General features: G+C 43.7%; 1 protein-coding gene across 1 annotated transcript in view; it reads left to right on the forward strand.

Moving 5' to 3' along the window:
• The first annotated feature begins 4,718 nt into the window (after window positions 1-4,718).
• RELL1 (RELT like 1) overlaps window positions 4,719-20,650 on the forward strand; it is a 55,485-nt gene continuing 39,553 nt past the window's right edge. The window contains exon 1 of the mRNA XM_019636081.1: window positions 4,719-4,918. Coding sequence (XP_019491626.1) covers window positions 4,828-4,918 — 91 coding nt within the window. The 5' untranslated portion in view covers window positions 4,719-4,827. The remainder of the gene's footprint in view (window positions 4,919-20,650) is intronic.

Here is a 20,650-nt window from a genome sequence, read left to right on the forward strand (position 1 = left end):
GAGAGAGAGAGAGAAGCAAATATTTGCTAAGAGGTAGAAGTGAGAAAAGTGTGTCAGCCCCGAGAGATCGAGAGTCACCGCACTTCCTATATTTATTACTTACTGTTCCCAGTTCTGAATTGCTTAAGGACTTGAGGCCTGGCTCATTTTATATCCTTGAGAGTGCTTTACTCTTAAAATAAAATTACTGTTTATAGAGCTAGTGTTTAGGTTTCTGTTAATTACAATCAAAATAAAGCGTGTCTAAGACAGACACCTTGTACCTTGTAAAGCTTGTTCTCTGAAACATGCATTTGTGGGTTTTACTGCGCCAGAGCCATGTGGTTCTGGTTCCTCACCGTAAGTCTGTCTTACTCTTTACTGACAAAAACCATGTCAATGTATATCCACCCGATTTTGAGTCTCTGCCAGCAAATGGCCTGAGTCCCTTACATGCAATTTTCAAAAGACTGTGTGTCCATGAAACAAAGCCCAACGTGATGATGCAGGAAACAAGGTGGAGATTGTGGGCATCATTGCTAACCTAAATGAAAGCGTCAGCAGAGTTAGGACATCTCTATTTGCAGCTTCCTGATTTATGAAGAAAAATATGTAGTTGAATAATGGAAATTTTTCTCCCATCCCTAAAAATATCCAGTTTCATGGTAGAATCATTTATTATAATTTGTGATAATCCCTGGGTATTTGATGTTCTCGCTTCTCTGAGACTATTATGCTCAGCTGTGACCCACAGTTATGGCTGACCCATTCTCTCCTTTCTCTCATGCACATTCATTACTGTGCAGCCTACACCATGCAAATTCTTTCACTGTTCATATGCTTGTACATTTTCTTCACTTCTCCATTAAGCCCTGCACTTCTTTTAGACTCAGCTCAAATTGCACCTTCTCCCTGAAGCGTTGCTCAAAGCCTCCAGTTGCAATCTTTATCACCTTGGAATCCCTCTAGCCTAGTAGTTCTCAACTGGAGTCAATTTTGTCCTTCTGGGGACATTTGGTAATATCTGGGGAAATTTATGGTTGTCACAACTGGCGGTGGGGGGGGGGAGGATGGCAGGGGGGAGGGTGCTACTGACATTGAGTTGGTAGAGGCCAAGGATGCTGCTAAACATCCTACAATATGCAAAACAGCCACCCAACAAAGAATTATCCAGCCCGCAATGTCAATAATGTTGAGAAGCCCTACAGTCTAGCCTGACTTTGGCACCATGAACCTTATCATTTGATTACTCATTATGGTGTGGACTCTTAGGGCTGGATAGGAACATTTAGAAATCAGCCTGTTCCCCACCCTGAACTTTATGGGTAAGAAGACTGACTGAAGAAAAGCTGCTGCAAGCCACAGAGTGAGCCATTGGCGAGGCTTTACGCCCTGACCCCTGAGCCTTTGAGCAGTCCAGTTTCACTAGGCTGTTGTTTCCTTTCTCCCAGGTAGGTTTAAAAAGTTTCTGTGAGCAAAGATAGAATCTTTTATTAAATGTTCAGTAACTTTACCCTCAGCCCAGTACTAAGAACATAGTATATGCTTGTTGTCAGGCCAAAATAACCCTAGATTTTATAAAATATCATTTTATTCCCCTGCAAACATGGTTTTTCTTAAAGAGCTGTTAGCTTTTCTCCTGGATATAACATCTCAAAAGAAAAGATGACTACATCTAAAACACAGAAAGAAGAAATTCTACAGAGGCCTTCCGAGGAAGTGTTTTCAACATTAAATACCAGCTAACTGAGTCCTACACATTTAAATGATGGTGGTGAAAATGACCACTTTAGCCACACAGAAGAAAACAGGAAAGGCTTATACTAAGGGGAATAATTAAATTCTTAGAGAGAAACAAACAAAAAAATCAGCAAAATACACTGCTTTTATTTATAACCCATCCCCATAAATAAATACATTACTCCCTTTGGAGAAGAGAAAACATGTAAGCAAGCAATTGTTGACAGAATTCAAAATGGCTAGGTTAAGTGTGCAATGACAGAATAAGACTTTCTATTGGAAAAGGAGAGCTGATTGACTAGTATCCTGCATTTCAGAGAGAACTGTATACGGAAAAGTTCAAGTGCAGGCCTGGAGCAAGCTGATCCTGGATTTGAGTTCTGGCAGGGCTGAGGAGCAGATGTGTGACTTTGGTAAATGTCTTAATCCCTCAAATCCTAGGCTCCACAGCTTTGAAGTGAAGATCATTAACAGTACTTCCCAAAATATAAAATTGTGAGGATTTAATGAAGGAACACCGCAAGAGCAGACTAAATCTAAGGGATGAATGAATGAGAGCTATTGTTGCAACAATTTCTACCTACTATCCTTTAATTTTATTTTTGAAAAAAGGGGACGATCCCTTAGTCCTGTGATGTCAATTTTTATTTCCTCAGAAGAAATATGACATCCCCTTCCTCATACAGAAGGGACGTTCCATCAAATTGAAATCTTGACATTTAAAATAAAAGAATAAGCAATAGCTTTTAGTTATGCATATGTGGGGCTTTTAAATTGGGTAAACAAATCTGTAGCAGTAAGTACCTGGAAAATAATTTAAGTTTGTCTCCTTCCTTCCTTCCTTCTCCCCTCCTTTCCTTCCTTCCTTCCTTCCTTCATTTTCTCCCTCCCTTTAACAAGATGTGCAAATGCAGGTACGAGTATATGGGGTTATGTGACAGTAAGATATCCACAGAGAGTGTGTCAAGCAGCTAAACGTTATGGAAGTCTGAGAAGGGAAATTTCAGAACCTTGGGTTCCAACCCTGACTCCTGCTAGGTATGAAGTATCAGGCAAGCCACTTAACTATCCCTCATCGATACAGAAGGGGCTTGGCAGATGATTACTAAGGTTTCCTCCAGTTTTAGTTACTGGGTTGTATTCTTAATTCTGGAGAGTCATAAGCAGACACCCAATTCAAATTTGTTTTTAAAAATGATCCTGTCTTTTTAATAATAAATTCAATCTGTGAGAAAAGAGGGAAACCATTCAACTTTAAAATGTTATTTTACATTTTGAATAGATCTCTTGGTCCAAGCATTTTGCCGTATTTTAAGTTCCCAAATCAGAGCTGGCTTTATGGGTGCAGTTGCCCAGGACCCCATGCTTAGAAGGGCTCTCTGATTGATTGAATGCTCTGTTACTGCCGGCTTGAAATCCTTAGTAATGTTTGAACAAAAGGCCCTGCATTTTCAGTTTACTCTGGGCTCTGCAAATTATGTAGCTGGTTCTGGCTACAACTTATACTTTACAGTGTAATTTTTAGGCCCAGGACTCTCTCCTTTTTTAAGTTAGAAACCTATACTGACCTCTTTCCTCTGCAGTCATTGTCCGTTTTTATGTTGGTATAAAACTACTTCGCCGCCCAGACTGCAGGATGTGTACAGAACTGTGCACAGGATACACAGCACCCGCCTTTGGCTTCAAAGGGCAGAGGCTGCATCTTTCAGTCTAGCCATCTGTAGTGGCAGAGCTTCTGTCAATGGCAATTCCCACATCGGTGCAAATGTTTGTAAGAGTCTAATAGGCTGAATGGAGTACTCAATGAGAAGATAAGCCGTCCTACTTTGAAAATGGGAGGCTGTTTGTTGGTCAGGCCAAGGAAGAGCCACATACGGTGGTGACCACCCCTAACCCCCAGCCCCTGGCCTCACTGGTGTTCTTAGCATTTGCTCAAGGCTTGACCACCCTATTTCAGGGGTCTCTACAGTGCTGTAAAGAGGGAACTATTCAAAGGCTCTGAGTCCAATCAATGCCTTTGTGATGATAATTCAACTTCAAAACCCACTTCTGACCTCTTAGTCTGCGCTGTCATTAAGCCAGGTGCACGGAGGGCACAGCAGTGAGCCAACACAATAAAGAGGAGCTAATTCTAACTTATCACTGTGGCCCGGCCATTGTGGGTTTACTCCCTGGCCTATGAAATGGGGATACTAGTCGCCCCACGGAGCTGATGTAAGGATATGAGGAGATAATAAGTGACTAGGCACTTACTGAGCTACTTCGTGGAAGTATTTGCAAAGTGCAATGTAAACACATTATTTTTTTAAAAAAAGCAATTTAATCCTGGAGCTATGTAGAGGTTTTTTTCCCCCCAGTAGGAGTCGCTTCAATGGAAGCAGAGATAGGAAGAAATTTAATGATTTGCCTTCTCTCACTTTTCAAACAGTGGAATCTGAGGTCCAGCGGAGTGCCCCTCCTGGACCAGTCACCGAGGGGAATGCCAGCTGAATAAAGATGCCAAAAGAGAAAAGAAATCGTGCCCACTCCAATGCTGGCCATATCTGCATCCAGAGCTTACTGCCCCCTCTCTGTTTTCATCTTCTTACGCTCGCCCAGTACCAGAGCCGGGCAGGACAAGCCAAGGCGACTCTGACGCTGCCTCCGGCTCCCGCGCAATCCTGGCACTAGCGGGTAAAACCCAGTTGGGAAAGGGAGGGGCAGCGGTGGGAAGAGGAGGAGCCAGGCTGATGTGGGCGGGGTCTAAGGGCGGGAAGAGGTAGGGCCGGGTCACTGTGGGCGGGGCATGCGGGGCGGGGCCATGGCTTAACCCTGCCGGTTGAAGCCGCCTCCGGATTTGGAGAGGAAGCTGGCGAGGAGGGGAGAGGTGGGGACAGAGTGAGGTGGGCGGGTCCGAGGGCGGGGCCATGTGGTGGGCCTGCGCCCGTGTGGGGAGAGGCTGGGCGGAGCTGACGTGGGTGGGACTGGAGGGGAGGATCCACGGCGGGGCGGGGTTCGTGGCGCGCGGGGCCGGGCTCTGTCACTGTCTGCCTGCCGGCCCCAGAGCTGCGCCGCCTGCTAGATCCCGGGACGCGGCGCCCCGGGGGAGGAGGGCGAAGGGACGCGGCGATGGCTCCGCGGGGACTCCCAGGGTCTGCCGTCGTCGTCGCCGCTGCTGTCTTTGTGGGAGGCGCTGTGAGTTTGCCGCTTGTGGCCCCGGGTGAGTGCCCTTTCAGGGCCGGGGCGCGCAGGAGAAGGCGAGGGATCGGGACAACAGCCCTGCTGCTCCCCGAGCTGCTCCGGTCCTGGCACAGCCACGGGGTGCCGGCGCTGAACTTCTGGCTGCCCGGGTCCGGGTCCGGGTCCGGGCGCGGTGCGCGGCGCGCGGCGCTGGCTCCGGTCCCTCCCTTCCCGCCCGCGTGCCGGGCTCCCGGCCGCACTCCTTTCGCTTGCTCCTCTGAGAACCTGCTACCCCCAGCCCCCACCTCAGAGCTGTCCGGGGTGTAGGGACAGGCCTGGTCTTGACTTCGTCGGGTGCCCTTACGCCCCGCACCCCGGAGCCCAGCGAACCCCTTTCCTGCTGCTCTTGTCCTCAAAGGCCCTGTGAGCGGAAGATCGTGACACAGGAGACCTGGTGCGCTGTCGCCGCTCCCCCCCCCCGCCCCCCTTTTTTGATATTTTAAAACCTTGGGGCGTTTCAATCTAGTTCCTTTCCAAGTTTTCATTTGTTTTAGTGGTTGATGAATTCTCTAACAGGTTGGGGATTTCCGATTTCTTCCTATATATCCTGTATAAATCAGGCTTGGAAAAAGAGAAGAGGCGTTTGTAAACTTATATTTTTTTCTTCTTTGAGTCCAAGCGTGCTCCCACAAAAGAAACCTTCTGTGGTTAGCGCAGGAAGCCACTAGCTGAGACGATGAAGTATTGTCCCCAGTGATGAACTTAGAGCAGTAGTTTTTCATTGAAATCTAAGAGGACATGTAACTTTTAAGAAAGTCCTGTCTCACCCTCTTTGTTTTTATAACCATAGACAACCGGGGAGTCTCTGCCGCTGTTCTCCCCGCTTAGTTGCCACCTTACTGCATTAGTTTAAAAATAATAACAATAGCCGTATACCTTCTTGGCCAATTGGGGTTAGCACGGCCTGGAGTCTTTCGTCAGCAAGCTCCTCTAAGCTTGAGCAGCTCCTCTTTAGGTCCAAATTATATGAACTGGAAGCCTTCTAACGGTGACTGTCTCCTCTGTGAAAACACATACACTGCTCTTCATTCCTGAGAAGACTCCAGTCCAATCACTTACAGTTTTTCAACTGCCTTATCACTTTGGCCTTCACTTTTTCATAGAAACCAAAACGTATTAGGAAAGAAACGTAGTGGATAATATATCTCCTGAGTCTTATTAGCAGACCTGTATTTCCTTCAGCCATCCCCCCAGGGGAAATGGCCACTAGTGACATGCATTATTGGATGGGAGATTTTGATTTTCAGCCTGTGTTTCATTGCTGAGACAGGTAGGCGCATAATGAGGTTCAAATTGGACCTGAGGCTGTACTTAGAGGGCTAGAGTTAGTTGCTCCAGGATTTGAAGAGCTTAACCTGGGAGTAAAATTGTTTAAAATTCAGCACATGATGCATATAATCAGCCGTCAACTGAAGAAATCCGTTCCTAGAGCAAGTTTGTGTTTCCGTGGGCCTCTGAGTAGCACCCAGCTCTTACGATGGGAATGTGATGAAGACAGCTCTCATCTAATTGCACAGCACTTTTTTGATGAAAGTGAACACTTAAGAAGAATGAGGTGTCTAAGAAGGAAAAGGTGCAGAGTACAAATTTGCCAGTGTGACTTGAGGCCCGTGTGAAGATGCCTGACCAGTCCACCTGGTCTCCCCTTGGAATCTAAGACAGTGTTAATGTTTGTGGGGAATGTTTTAAGGAAGTTGGGAGGAAAAAAAGGGAAGTAATGCTGAGTGTCTGCTATGTGCTTCAAGTTGGGTACTTCAAATGCATTTTTATACTTATTTCTCATAACCCTAGGAAGTTCTTATTTTCAGTGAGGCAACTGAGGCCCAGAGCGGTTAAACAATTGGCCCAACATCACATATCTAGTATATCAGACAGTATTTAATCAGAGAAGCAGATCTACTGGGAGGGGTGTGTGTGTGTGTGTATGTGTGTGTGTGTGTGTGTGTGTGTGTGTGTGTGTATATTTTTAGATGTATCTTTATCTTTGATAATCTTGCCAGCTTGATTCCAAAGTTCATTCTCTTTCCACTGTACCCACTGTTCCCCAGAGAGAAAAATAGAACAGAAATCAACCTGAGCAGCCTTTTTGAGCTTCTAAGACAGGGAGTTCAGGACATTATAAAAATGTAGGCATGTGGTTATTAGGAGGTGGGAAGCAGAGAAAAAGAAGGACAGATAACTTCACAGTGGGCAGTAGCAATGCCTTTTACTTCCTGCCTAGTAGGAGAATCTCATTAAATTTCTCTCTGAGTAGCAGCCCTGGAAACTGTATCCCACAAGCACCAGAAGGGATGCTTTTCTACATCTTGGCTTATTTATGTCCTTAAGTTCTCTGGTTACTCAATCTTTGGGCTCATTAGTTCCTCTACCAGACAGTGGGCACAGCCTTCTATAAAGGAATAGGCAGAAAACGGAAGGAGGCTGGTGAAAGGCATGTGTCCTCTTCTGGGCTCTGTGGGCTGCCATGCAGCCTCCTGACTCCTCACTTAGATGCTAAAGATAAGCTTTATTAAACTCTGGGTTCTCCTTTGGCCAGGTGCCTACCCAGCTGTACATCCGTGTAGTCAGGAGACAGAATATTTTGAGAAAGCATTCCTTGGAGCTTGAGCTTGAGCCATTTTCCCTCAGCTAAAATACAGGGCTTTTGGTATTTCTGGAAAATTCCCCACAAGATTTAAAGTTTGGGGGAAAGGGGAGAGAGTCATCCTTGATCTCATTATTCCAAGGCATTCACCCGTTAGTTCATTTCATTCTAGTCTTCTCTCTCTATATATATTTTTTACTTGGATAAGATCATAATGCAAATATAATTTTGTATCCTGTGGTTTTTACCTAATGTTATACATCATGGCTTCTCCATTTCCCGACACTCAAAATGGCTGCATCATATTCTGTTATATGGATTCACTGCATTTTACCTCAGTGGGCCTCCATGTTGGGAGATTTCAGTTATTGCTAATTATTTTCAAATGAATCTTAAAACTCATTGTTTCAATGAGCGTCTAAGTGTGAAGCTTTGTCTAGATATCAATGACTTCCCAGGAAATGGGTTCCTGAAAAGACATTTTTGGGGTCAACGCTATTCATGTTTTTGAGGCATTGGTGACATCAGTATTGGTGACATGAAAGTTGTCCCAGTTTGTGTTCTCACAGCAATAGTCAAAGGACTCACTTTTCACACTGTTGGCATTTTCTCTGAAAAATGTATTTGTTAATTTGTAAGGAGAAAATTGATACTTTGATTATTTTAATTTGTATGTCTTTGATTATTAGTAGGTTGACTCTTTTTTCTAATATTTGAGCCATTTGCATGTGTCTGTAATCCTTTATGGACAATTCTGAAATCTGAAAGTCTCTGAAAACCCAAAGTTTTTTTGCATACTCCATTGGTGGTAAACCCTAACCTGAACCAATGTGAGATGCTATAGTATATATTTATCTCACTTAATGCATATATTGCTAAGTTCTGCTGCAGTTATATTAATGAGTTTAATTTCTGAGTGTTACATAGTGTGTACTAAATGCATTTCATTACTTTTCTAGAGTCACGAAATCTGAAATTTGAGGCACATCTGACCCCCAGGTTTTCAGATATGGGATTATGGTCCAGCCTTTCCTCTCCTGTGACTCATCTGTTCGTGTCTGTGGGCAGCCAGCTGTAAAACTGCTCACAATAGGAAAATATCCTATGGAGAAAATAACTCCTGAGTGGCACCTCACGAAAAGAAGCACTGTTTCGGTATTCTAGTGTGGAATCTAATAAGATCAAGATATCTGGGAGAAGTGGAGGTTTTGTTTATTCTAGGTGGCTTTAGGGGTGGGTGCCCGTTATAATGGAAACTTGATGGAGGAGTTGGGCCAGATTTCTCCTCTGCTTTTCTCTGCCAGTTATTGACACAGCTCTCTTTGTGAAGGAGAAAGGAAATAGAATCCACCCAAAGGACTGTTTGGAAAGGGAGGGATGGGTAGAGGGTGGCAGATACCCCAGGCAAACTGAGTTCCAGAGCCCCGTCATCTCACCTGGAGGATCCTTTTGCCAAACTAGTTGAACTCGAGGGAACTGCTTTTCTGTTACCCCTTCAAGATCCCCCAAGGCTCCACCTTCTTGTCTTTGCTCACCCCAGATCCCAAGCAGCCACCAGCTCTCCCTAACTCCCATACCCCCATTTTGTTTGCACATCCCTATGTCTAACTGCATTCCTCCGCTGATAAAGTGCCTATTGTACAGAGGGAAAGCAATCTTTAAACCACTTTCTTCATCTGTATTATGAAGAAAATATGGCAGCGCTGTCTCACGAATTATTGTTTCAGGATGAAATATGCATTGCCTACGGGCCATGCTACCTTGAACGTGCCTGATCTTGTCTGATTTTAGAAGCTAAATCAGGGTCAGGCCTGGTTAGTACTTGGATGGGAGGTAAAACATGCATGACACAGTGTTTGGCATTTAGTAAGTGCTAAAACAATATTATTTTGTTCTTTCGCAAATACTAACCATTCACCAACCTGTCAAAGCTCTCAGATGGGACAAAGTTCCTAACTGCTCCAGGATTTTCCTTTCAGATTCCCTCTCTCCTCTTGCTCTTGAGCCCTGGATGCTGATGGTGGTATGTGATGAGCAAGGGGCTTTGAGGAAGCAGTGTTGGGGAGTACCCCAGGCCCTGGGGCTGGGGGCGGAAATAGGGAGCAGTAGGCCTGGCAGGGGGTTCTCTTGGGACACAGGGCATATGTGAGGCCGAGCCATTTAGCTACCAAAATTAGGTGAGGAAGGAAAGAAATATAAAAGGAAAGAAACCATTACCTTTATAAGGGGAGAGTACGACACTTTCTTTTGGAAGAATTTTGGAAGATTCACCAATTGGTTTATCTCTAGCCAGTCCATCTATTAGGGATAGTCACAAGATTTTGAGTTTTTTTCTGAGATTTAATGTAGTTATTCTGTTGGCATGCTTTTTTCCAGAATATCCTTTTGAGTGTATGCTAATGAGATGACTTAGGTTGGTATCTCTAGACAGCCTCAGGATGGGGCTGGTCACCTGAAAGAGATGAGAAGTTTGGACCTTTCAGCCCCTCCCACTGACCTCTGCATAGGGGAAGGGGGAGGGCTGGGAGGCTGCAGTTTAAGCCCTGTAAAAACTCTTGAACTAGACTTGGTGTGCTTCCAGGTTGGTGAACGTGTGGAGATGAGAGGAGCCCAGGAGAGTGTGGAAGCTCCTTGCCCTTGCCCTTGCCTTCCACCTTGCCCTGTGCACCTTTTCCATCCGGCTGTTCCTGAGTATTTATATTACATTATAAAAAGTAGCATTTTATAATAAACCAGCAATCCAGTAAGTCAAATGTTTCCCTCAGTTCTGTGAGGTGTTCTAGCAAATTAATTGACCCCAAAGAAGGGGTCTTTGGAACTTGCGATCTATAGCCTGTTGGTCAGAAGCACAGGTGACAACCTGGACTTCTGATTGGCATCTGAAGTGTGTGTGATGGAGGCAGTCTTGTATATCTAAGTCCTTAACCTGGGGGGGTCTCCAGGTAGATAGTATCAGAATTAGGTGCTTGGTCATGTTGGAAAAAACACAAATTAGAATGAGAAGTAGAATCCTATAGCTTCAGGGCTGGAAGGGACCTTGATCATCTCCTCAAAGCTTCTTATTAAGTAGATGAGGAAACTGAGTTAGCAAAGCCAGGACTTAAGCAGGGTTTCTTGACTCTGCTAGGACTCTTCCCATTGTATTAGGGCTGGCTCTCCATCCAAGTGAAAACCCAGCTTTGCTCCCCCTGGCAAAGCTCCTTGGTCTGCATTTGCTCTTGGTCCTCGTGCTCCAGGGTCTGGCTTCTCAGCTCTGGGACTGGAGGGAGTAGGCCCTGAAAAGAATGACTTTGGCTAACTGACTTCTGAGACTAATTGTGTTGTTCTTAGTCATATAATTTTAGAGTCAGAGAGGACTTAGTAATTGAACTGAGCCTGAGCGGTTCAGTGGCCTGTGGAATTCAGGAAAGGCCGTAGTCCATAGAAGTAGCAGAGGAACAGACCGTTAGGTTTGGTAAGGGAGGCTCTGTGTGTTTTGGTCAGTGTTTCTAAGGTTCAGATCCAATCACAGAGCCCAGAACAGAGCAGACACTTAAAGATTGGAAGGAAGGAAGGAAGAAAGGGAGGAAGGAAGGAAGAAAGGAAAGAAGGAAGGAAGGAAGGAGGGAGGGAAGGGGAAGGGCTGGAATCTAGGTGTTCTGACTCAGGCCAAGGTTTTTTTCTGTATAATAAAGCAAAGAATTGGGCTTTCTAAGATTCACCCACAACTCTTAGCAGTAGTCTCCTTTCCCCATCCCTTCCTTAACTGGTGAAAGGCTGCTTTGTCTGCCAGTCTCTATAGGCCATATTGCTCCAAAAGCCTGAGGTGGAAAAGTCTGGTCCTGGAGAAATAAAGAAGGACAATAAAAAATAAGCACACACTGCCTTATCAGGTGAGTATGTGAGGCATTGATACGTTTGGAAGTGTCCTTGAAAATTTTAAGTGCAAAGGTTTTCAAAACCAAAATTTATTCATGAAGCTCTTTTCAAAGGCAAACTAAGTTCAGTTGTATTTCTATAGGCAGCACTTCAGATGCACCTATTAATTGGATATATTGGGTTGTCAGAAAAGTCATGACGTATTTTTTCTGTTTTTCTTTGCAAAAATGCATCGTGACTTTTCTGACAACCCAATATATTATATTCCATAGTACTTGATACCATTCCTTTATACTTTTGTTTCATGGGTTAACTAGTTAGTTTATTAACTTAGCAGTTTATCGGGGAAGATGATTAAACATGCAATAATGATACAGTGTCATTGGTACCTTCATAAAGAAAGTATGGCTCAGGGCCAGAGTACCTAAGAGGGCTGGGGTTGGGACAAGAGTCCAGTCCAGGCTGAGCAAGACTTTCCAGAGGAAATGAAGTTTAAACTTGGAAAATGCCGGCATTAGCCAGGTGAACAGAACCTAGTGGTCATGGAGGAGAGGAAGTGAGAGCAAGCAAAGCTACAGCAGTGGTTTCTGAACTTGAGTGTGGGTCAGAATTAACTGGTTGAAACATGGATGGCTGGGTCCCACCGCAGGGTGCTTGAGTCATTAGATCTTGGAAGGGACTAGAGAATTTGCTTTTCTAGCACATTCCCAGCTGATGCTGCCTAAGGATCAAACATGCGTGGGAGAGATCAGAGGTGGAAGAAATAGGTGGGTTGTGTTTTTCTTACCCTGAAAATCCCTCCCCTCTTTTGGGCTATCCATGTCCTGTTCTCCACCCATCCTTCAAGCTGAGATCAAGGGTAACACTTCAGGAATCCTTCCCTAGGTATTATTACTGACGTTATCACCTGTGAATATACATGTAAAGTCCATGAATACATGTTGCATCCATCCCATATTATTTAACACATAATTAATTGTATATAGTTGTTTTCTCTAACTAGAGCTCCTTGAGGCAGTGGTGCATATAAGACATGATCAAATGTTTGATTAAGACATGATCAAATGTTTGATTGCTTAATCAGATTTTTCTTGTAACCACTACGAGGAGCAGGTCGTCATATTCTCTGTTTTGTAGACATGAGGAAACAGACTTACAGAATAGCCAAGACGAAAAGAAGTGAAATGTCTCGCTCAAGTGACAGATGAGGGGAAGCCAAAGTTAGATGTATGTTCATTGTTCTCGAATGTTCTTTGTGTTATGTGAAATTGCATGTACTCCGAGCTCAGCATTACTGGTAAAAGAAAAGTTTTATATTAAAAAATATTTTTTAAACTTTTTCATTGTAGGTCCTTCTACTTAAAGAGAAAACCAAGGCATTTTATAAGTTGATTGTAGATTTTTTTTAGTAGAGAATGGGCAGTTATCCAAGGAATTCTTCAGAAATTGTTCATTTGCTTTTAAACTAAATATTTGAAGGGAGTAATTAAATTTACATGTCATAGGTTTATAAATTATTTTTACAAAATTCTGCATGAGGTAGACATTAAGAGAAATTCGATTTCAGTTTCCTGAAAAGACTCAAATAAGATAGTTTATGCTATTACCTTTCTTGACTGGCCTGATGAGTTTGGCAGAGTGGTTGAAGATTTATAAAGAAATTGTACATAAAATGTCACTTGAGAGGTAGGGTTAAAACACAAGAATTTCTTTTTAATATCTGTACCATGCTAAGCCTTCCTCCCCCATGCATATATACAAACAGAATGTGATTTTCCAAGATTCCTGTCAGGGGTGGAAGTTTGAAGAATTCACTGGGCTTTCTCACGGTATAACTCGGTAACACTAATTTTCAAATGTTCTAACAGCTCTTCATAGCTGGAAGTCTCCAACACAATCATCTGAATTATTCACATAAAAAACGGCAGCCCGGAATTTCCTGGCATTGGTCGAGTGGCAGATGGCTAATGAACAGGCATTCCTTCACTTCTTTGCATGTTTGTGCTATATGCTTGTATGGCCTGAATGCTTTTGCTGCTTCCTCAATTCTTTCCATCCTCCTCCCCCTCTGTTAAGGGTAAAACACAAAACAATCACTGATAGAAAAAAGAGGCCTTGGCCATTGCTTAAAGCTAGGTGATACAGCCAAGAAGCTGGGTCTTGAAGGTAAAACTCATATCCTCTGTGGGATTGCCATGTCGGTGTCTTAATAGTCTTTTCAGATAAAACTTGTGGCTATTTCTTACAAACTGTGTAATTCGTTTAAAAATGAGGACCTTATTTGAGTCACTCTGCGGTGTTGTGTAGGTATGTAGAATGTACAACAGACTTGGTTTCTGTCCTCCACAAACTTGTGATTGAGAGAGGAAAGATAAGCTATGAATACAAATCGTTATGGAATAATGGAAAATGTGTTTGATATAATCAGAGAACTGCACAGTGCTGCGTGGGATCACAGAAGAGACGCTTTCCTTTTGATAAGGGAGATTGAAAAGACTTAGTAGCCTAAAACTTGGCTACTTTAAATGGACCTTAAAGGGAGTGCAGGGAAAAGGAACAGCCTGTGCAAAGGTGTGGAGGTAGGAAAGGAGCAGTTGGTGCAGACCTGGTGCCAACTGCAGAGCAGAGGCTGAGGTAAGGGTTGAGTGGAGGATATGGGGCCAGATGGGGCCCTCAGGCATTGCGAGCTAATGGGAGAGCCCCAGAGATGAGCTGAGCTCCGAAAGACCTGAGTTTGAGACATGGCCCCAGAGCTTTCAGCAAGGCCCTTGAGATGCTCCTCTTATGTTCTCATCTGGAAGGGGGGAGGGAAGGAGGGAGGGGGAATGGAGGGAGGAAGGGAGAGAGAGAGAGAGAGAGAGAGAGAGAGAGAGAGAGAGAGAGAGAGAGAGAGAAGGAAGATCTATTCTTATACATCTCAGAGTTGTTTGGAGGATCAAACAAATATTATAATCCTTTGTAAGTAATACAAATATAACCTATATGGTATATAGGTTTACTATAATACAGATGATATATAGATAGACACAATTTTATAAGCGTTTATTTGAGCCAAACTGATAACATAGGCCGGGGAGCAAGATCTCAAGTGCTCCAGAGAATAACAGTTTGGCAGCTTCTTTTATGTATTTGAAATTAAGGAGGGGACGTGATGTAAGGAAGATTGGAGAAAGCAGGGTGGGGACTGGATTGCAGGCTAGCTAACAAGATTATGTGCTCTCTTCAGTGTTATTACCCTCTTCGTGGGATTTGGCCTCTGGTGTTGCAAAGGTGTGTTAACCCAGATACACAGGAACAATGGGCAAGGCTGGCTTCACATCTTTCACTAAAGAAGTTACAGGCCGGAAGCATGACTACCCGCCATGACCTGTCCAGTTAGGGATTTATGATCAGATCACCCTGTGAGGTGACTTTACATAGAACCCCCCGCCCCCCGCTTTTTTTTTTCATCCACAGGGCAGTGTTGGCCATTATGGGGGAAGAAGAAACTTTTCCTCTTCCCTCAAGGTTCTTTTGGCTGGTCTTATAATCAAGTAGACATGAGACAGATTAACAAGAGAAAATAACCAAATTTAATACATAAATATGTATGGGAACCCCGCATACATGAGAGAGTCAGACCCCACATGCATGAGAGGTTCAGAAAGAGAAAGGGGGGCTGAGGTACATAAGACATTCTGAGCTAGGGATGAGGTAACACACCTTGGGGGCTTCAAAGCGTCATTGCAGGGTGATAAGAGCAGATGTTTAGTAAATAGAAGTTTGTCCTGCCCTACAGAGAGATTAAAAAAAACAACAACACTTTATCTCTGATAATCTCCAATTATGGGCAAGACCCCTAATTCTTTTTCTTCCGGGTAATCAGTCAAGAGAGAGGCAGAATTTTCTCCTGAACCCTCAGCTAAAGTTCCCCTTAAGCTAAAAATAATCTGCATACCACAGAAGCACATCTTGGGGTGACCAGCTCTGAACCCCCACACCATCAATGTTCAAGGCAGTGTCTTTAAATAAAACATACAGACCAGCACTGGGGTGATTTATAAAACCCTGCTTGGCCAAGGGCTCCATTTCTCTGCCACTTCTGGGAAGTCTATTTTCTTAGTCCCTCGATTTCTTATAATGTGACCCTACATGAGGGAGCAAAAACAACCCCTTGAGAGTAATTTAGTATACATTAGGTGCCTACACATTATGGAAATAATTACATGGATAGTAGACTTGGTGTGTCTCAATGTCTGTGTAGGGCTGCGGTAGGAGGGGGGAGACTTAAAGGAGGGAAAGAGAATTCTTTTGCTTGAACTCTATGATAAAATAGTTGATCTTTCCCACCCTGTTCCCGTACTGCATCTTGACAAGTAAATCAGTAGACTCTTGACTTTGAGTGAATGTAGTATAGTAAAATTATATATATATATATATATTTGGTCTTTGTCCCTGGTTCCTGGCACAGAACTCCTAAAACCATTGGAATTTCCTGAGTATCAGGAGTGTATTTGTTATTCATAATGAGCCCTTTTAGATCTTACCTGAGTTCTTGCTGACAAATGACTCTTGGTGGGCCCCCAGATAGCTTCTGGATGGGGCTGGTTGCCTAGGGAACCAACCGCTTGATTAGAGGGTTGCACCTTTCAGCCCCACCCCTGATCTCTGGGAATGGAGAGGGACTGGAGATTGATTGGGTAAACTCCAGTGACCAATATCTTAACCAATCATGCCTACACAATGAAACTTTCATTAAAAACTCTGAAACAAGAAGGCTAAGGGATCTTGTGGATTGGTGAACAGCTGTATGTGCTGGGAGGGTGGCGTGTCTAGAGAGAGCATGGACTCTCTGTCCCCCACCCGTTTGCCCTGTGCATTTCTTCCATTTGGCTGTTCCTTGAATTATATTCCTTATAATAAAATTATAGTGATCCTAAGTTCCTAAGTATAGCACTTTCCTGAGTTCTGTGAGTCATTATAGCGAAGTGTCGAACCTAAGGGAGATGGAGGGAAGCCCCCTGCATTTCTGCTTAGTTAGCCTGGGACCCCATTTGTAGCTGGGACCTGAAAAGGGGGCAGCCTGTGGGACTGAGCCCTTCAACCTGTGGGGTTTGTACTGATTCCAGGTAGTTAGTGTCAGAGTTGAACTGAACTGTAGGACACGCAGTTAGTGATGGAGAATTGCTTGTTGGCAAAATGAAACAGTCAAGTGTTTCTTATTGGGAAAAGACCAACTCATAATACTAAAACATTGTGCCTGGAATAATCTTGACATTATAGCGGTTTACTATTTAGATAAAGACTCAAAATCCTTTAAAAATATAGTGGGAAGGGAAAAAAACGGTCAGGTCAGTGCCTTATTGTGTATTATTTACATTGGGTTTTATAGCCTAAGAAAGTAGAAGTTATTGCACTGCATGGCATTCTTTGATCCTTCTCTCTGGCGTAGACCAAAGATTTCATAGCATTGTCTGCCTTCAGCCAGTAGAAATAGCTAATAGTATGTAAATATTATGGATTGCAGTTATAGGTCGTCGGCTTGCTAAGGGATTTCCAGTATTCTGGCTTACCTCTACAGCAATAATATTACTATTAGGCTGAACTATAACTTACGATCTTAGCACTCAGAGATAACCAGTGTAAACATTTCGGTATCTTTGTCTCGAATAAAACCGAGATCATGTTAGCTCAGAATGCTGCCTTGTGTTTATTTCTTCACTTAGCATTTGTCATTAACAATTGAGATCATTGTGGACAAAGGGATACGGCAAATCTGATTCCTTCATACAAATTGTTTCTATTGTTTTAAAAATCAAAGGGAAATTGAGAATTTCCGAGAAGTAATTAACAATTTCAACAGTGTTAGGTGTAGGTCAGGATGGCTGTTTGATTTTGCTTCTTGTAAATGGTAGCAGCATTTTTTTTGTTTTTTAATTAGTATTCGATGGCAAAACACAGATAAATTGACTTGGAGAGAATATAACTTAAATGCACCTTCCCTTCCCAATAATTGACTAACTAGGAAAAAACCATGTTGTCATTCCAGATTTATTATTGAATTAGATGAATAGTGATTACCCATAGGTTTTCTACTCAACCCTTACTCAGCCAGAGATGAGCTATGGATAGCCCCATTTTGTGGAACTGTACTGAATGTCAAAACTTAACTTTCATAGTTCAGAAGCAATAGAGAACAGAGTATGGGTTTTGGCACCAGGCTGCCTGGATTAAAATCTCACCTCTGCCACTTGCTAGCTGTGTGACTTGATGCAAGTCACTTACCTCTCTGTGCTCTAGTTTTCATATCTATGAAATGGACTTGAAAATAACAGTCTACCTCATAGGGTTATTGTAAGGGTTACATGAGTTTATACCTGTAAATTGCTCGGAATAGTAACTAGACAAAGTGTGCATCAATGCGTGACGATTATTAATAGTACTTTTCTTGCTACTGGTTTTCAGAGTTCTTATTGATTTTGTGCTAGTGATTTTCACATTCATTTCTTCCCCTTAAGAGCAACTCCTCTATGTCTCGTGTTTTCCTAATTTTGCGTAATCTCCCCTTTGTGTGCCTTTTCCGAAGTGCTCTGTTTCCTCTCCTCGTCCCTCTTTTACTTGGCTCTTTCCCTAACAGCACTAGTGGGGACCTCGTGGCGGAGGACGTCAGTGGGACCGGACCTTGGCATTCCACATTTACTCTTCTTTGTTTCCCAATTCCCATATCCCAGAAGGCAAGTCACATGCCTGTGTTGCAGGAACCCTGCCTGAGTTAACCTGTGACTAATGGGAAAACCCTGTGTTTAGAACTTGGGTAGATTTCTGTTTAATCCTTATCTACTTCCTGTTCTTGGAAGGAGGAGAAATGCGAGGCTGGTAACAGCATGTGGGAGTTGCTGACAGGCTGGCCTGGCTGTGCTGCCAGCCGAGCATGGTTGTGGCAGCTGTTCCCTCACCTCCAGGGCTTATGTAATTATTCTGTCCCTGACATTTAATGCTGCCTCCTCACCTTCCCTGTTTGCTGGTTTGGTTTTGCATCTCCAGCTGAGCTGTAAGCTTTGTGAGGATGGCTGACCCTTACTACCACTGATAATCATCATAGCAAGCATAGCTAACATTTATTGAGCCCTTACTAAGTGCTAGGCACTCAGACGAACTTTTCATCTCATTTAAGACTCAAAAACAATGCCATTATTATCTTCATTTTTGAGATGAGGAAACTGAGGCATGGGTAGGTTAATTCACTTGCCCGTGGTCTCGCCGCTAGGAAACAAGTTGAATGAGCACATTGCAGCCAAGGAAAGGCTGACTTCTTTCTGCTCTGACCTTTCTCGGGCACAGCTTTGGTTCAGAGCTTAGGCCCTGCTGCAACAGACCTCAGGGCAAATCCTGGCCATTCATTCCCCAGATGAGTGACCTTGGCTTCAATACTTTATTCTTTAATGTCTCCATTTCTAAAATGGGTTTAGTAATAACACCTATCTAACAGTCGTGATGATTTAAAAAGAGGTAATTCCAGCAAACACTGTAGGCACAAAAATAAGCACGCAGTACAGGCTCGCTGCTATTTGCAGTTGGTGGTAGAGTAGTTGAACTTCCTGAGGCCTTGGATGTAGGAATGGTGAACACTTTCCACATCAATCAGTCAATCAATATCTTCCTCTGTCCCTCTGTCAGGCTGGGTGCTGGGCCAGTCTTCACCTTTGAAGGCCTTGCTGAGCCCCAGTGGTTCAGCGGTACCCTACTGTCCCATGTCGTTACTTTGTGTTGTCTTCTGCCTGGTGGAAATTACTTGGCTAGACTCCGACCCTGGAAGAGGCGGGTTGTACCCAGAAATCGGGGACCTAGCTCCCCGAGGCCTGGTCCTCTGTGCCAGCTTTCTCTCTGTGAAGCTCCAGGGGAATCACTGGTTTCTAAGAGAACCCCCACCCCTGGCCCTGAGTCTTGCTGTTTCTGCTGAAAACAGGCCTTCTGGGCCTGTCCTCTTCCCATTTGGTGGTTTAGTCTGGCACTTCCGTTTAACTTCCTCCTGTAGTTTAAATAATTTCTAACCTACTCCCTGCTTGGTCTCATGCGAGGAATGTGCAGGAACAGATCTGTTAAGAAACACAAACCCTGTGGAGAGAGGGCAGTGCCTTTGGTGAGGGTATGTCAGCTCCACCCCCTTAGGACTTGGCAGTTTGCAATGTGACAGAATCTTGTGAAAATCCAATGGCAGGGCAATTCCCAAAGCTGGTTTTAGGAATGTGCTGCTATTTGTGGCCTTCGTATGAATCTTTGCTTACTGGAACCTTCTGTTGATTTCCTACACAGGAGCTTGCTGGTATATTTACATGTTTCCGAAAGAGCTAACCCAACAAGTATGTAAAACTATGGGGTGTATCAGTCGGCCAGCTCTGAAAAGAATTTATAGTTTTAAAAACTGTTGGTATTTGGCAATGGGGGTGTAAGTACCTTGGACATTCTGCCCTACCATATAGCATCTTAACAAAGCAGCTTATCAAGTTACAGTGAAAGTGGCATCTGGTTAGTGCCCCAGGGGTCCTTCTGAAGGCTAGAATCTGCATTCACAGGTGCCATGCAGCAGCTGTTTAAGGTGCTCCCATTGTGTTCCAGGTACTCTGAGAGGGATTAGAGGTACAAAGACAGGACATCCCCCCTCCACTTGGGGAAACAGGTGAGTTTGACATAAATGGGGCTTTCCCTGCGAGTTCTATGTTGCACTTGGTTTCCTAACTTTGACCACAGGAGGGCCCATTGATGTGTGTTATAAGGAGATGGGTGGGGAAGATGGTGGCTCTGAGCTTGGGTTCTTTCTGGCTCATTTCTGTGCCTCTACCCAGAGATGTCATGTTAGGCCACTGATTTATCTACAAAATGAGGTCTCATCCACCCTTTTGGCTACTTTCTTGGGACTAGAGTTTTCAGACAAAAGAAGGAATGTGGAAATATCAAGTGGCTTTTGGGTGGGAACTTCTATATCTTGTGTGGTGTCTCCAAGTAACATGCGTGATTGAAGATTTTCTTTCTCCTTTCCCTTCCTTCTTTTCCTCCCTTCCTTCCTTTTTTTTCTGCAAGATTTTCAGCTGTTATGTAATTAACATGGTTACTACAAATTATGTTTGTGGCAACTATTGAATTACTTCCAAGTATAATAGCTTGTGAGTCATAATGTGAAAACATATATAGGTGGACGAAATGTTTTTCCATAGAAGAAAAATGTCTTCCTTTTATCTTCACAATAGTTTAGAGAGGTAAATAGATTTATACTTTAGAGATAGCTCTTGCTTT

The sequence above is a fragment of the Hipposideros armiger genome, unplaced genomic scaffold, assembly GCF_001890085.2.
Source record: "Hipposideros armiger isolate ML-2016 unplaced genomic scaffold, ASM189008v1 scaffold_26, whole genome shotgun sequence".
NCBI lineage: Eukaryota > Metazoa > Chordata > Mammalia > Chiroptera > Hipposideridae > Hipposideros > Hipposideros armiger.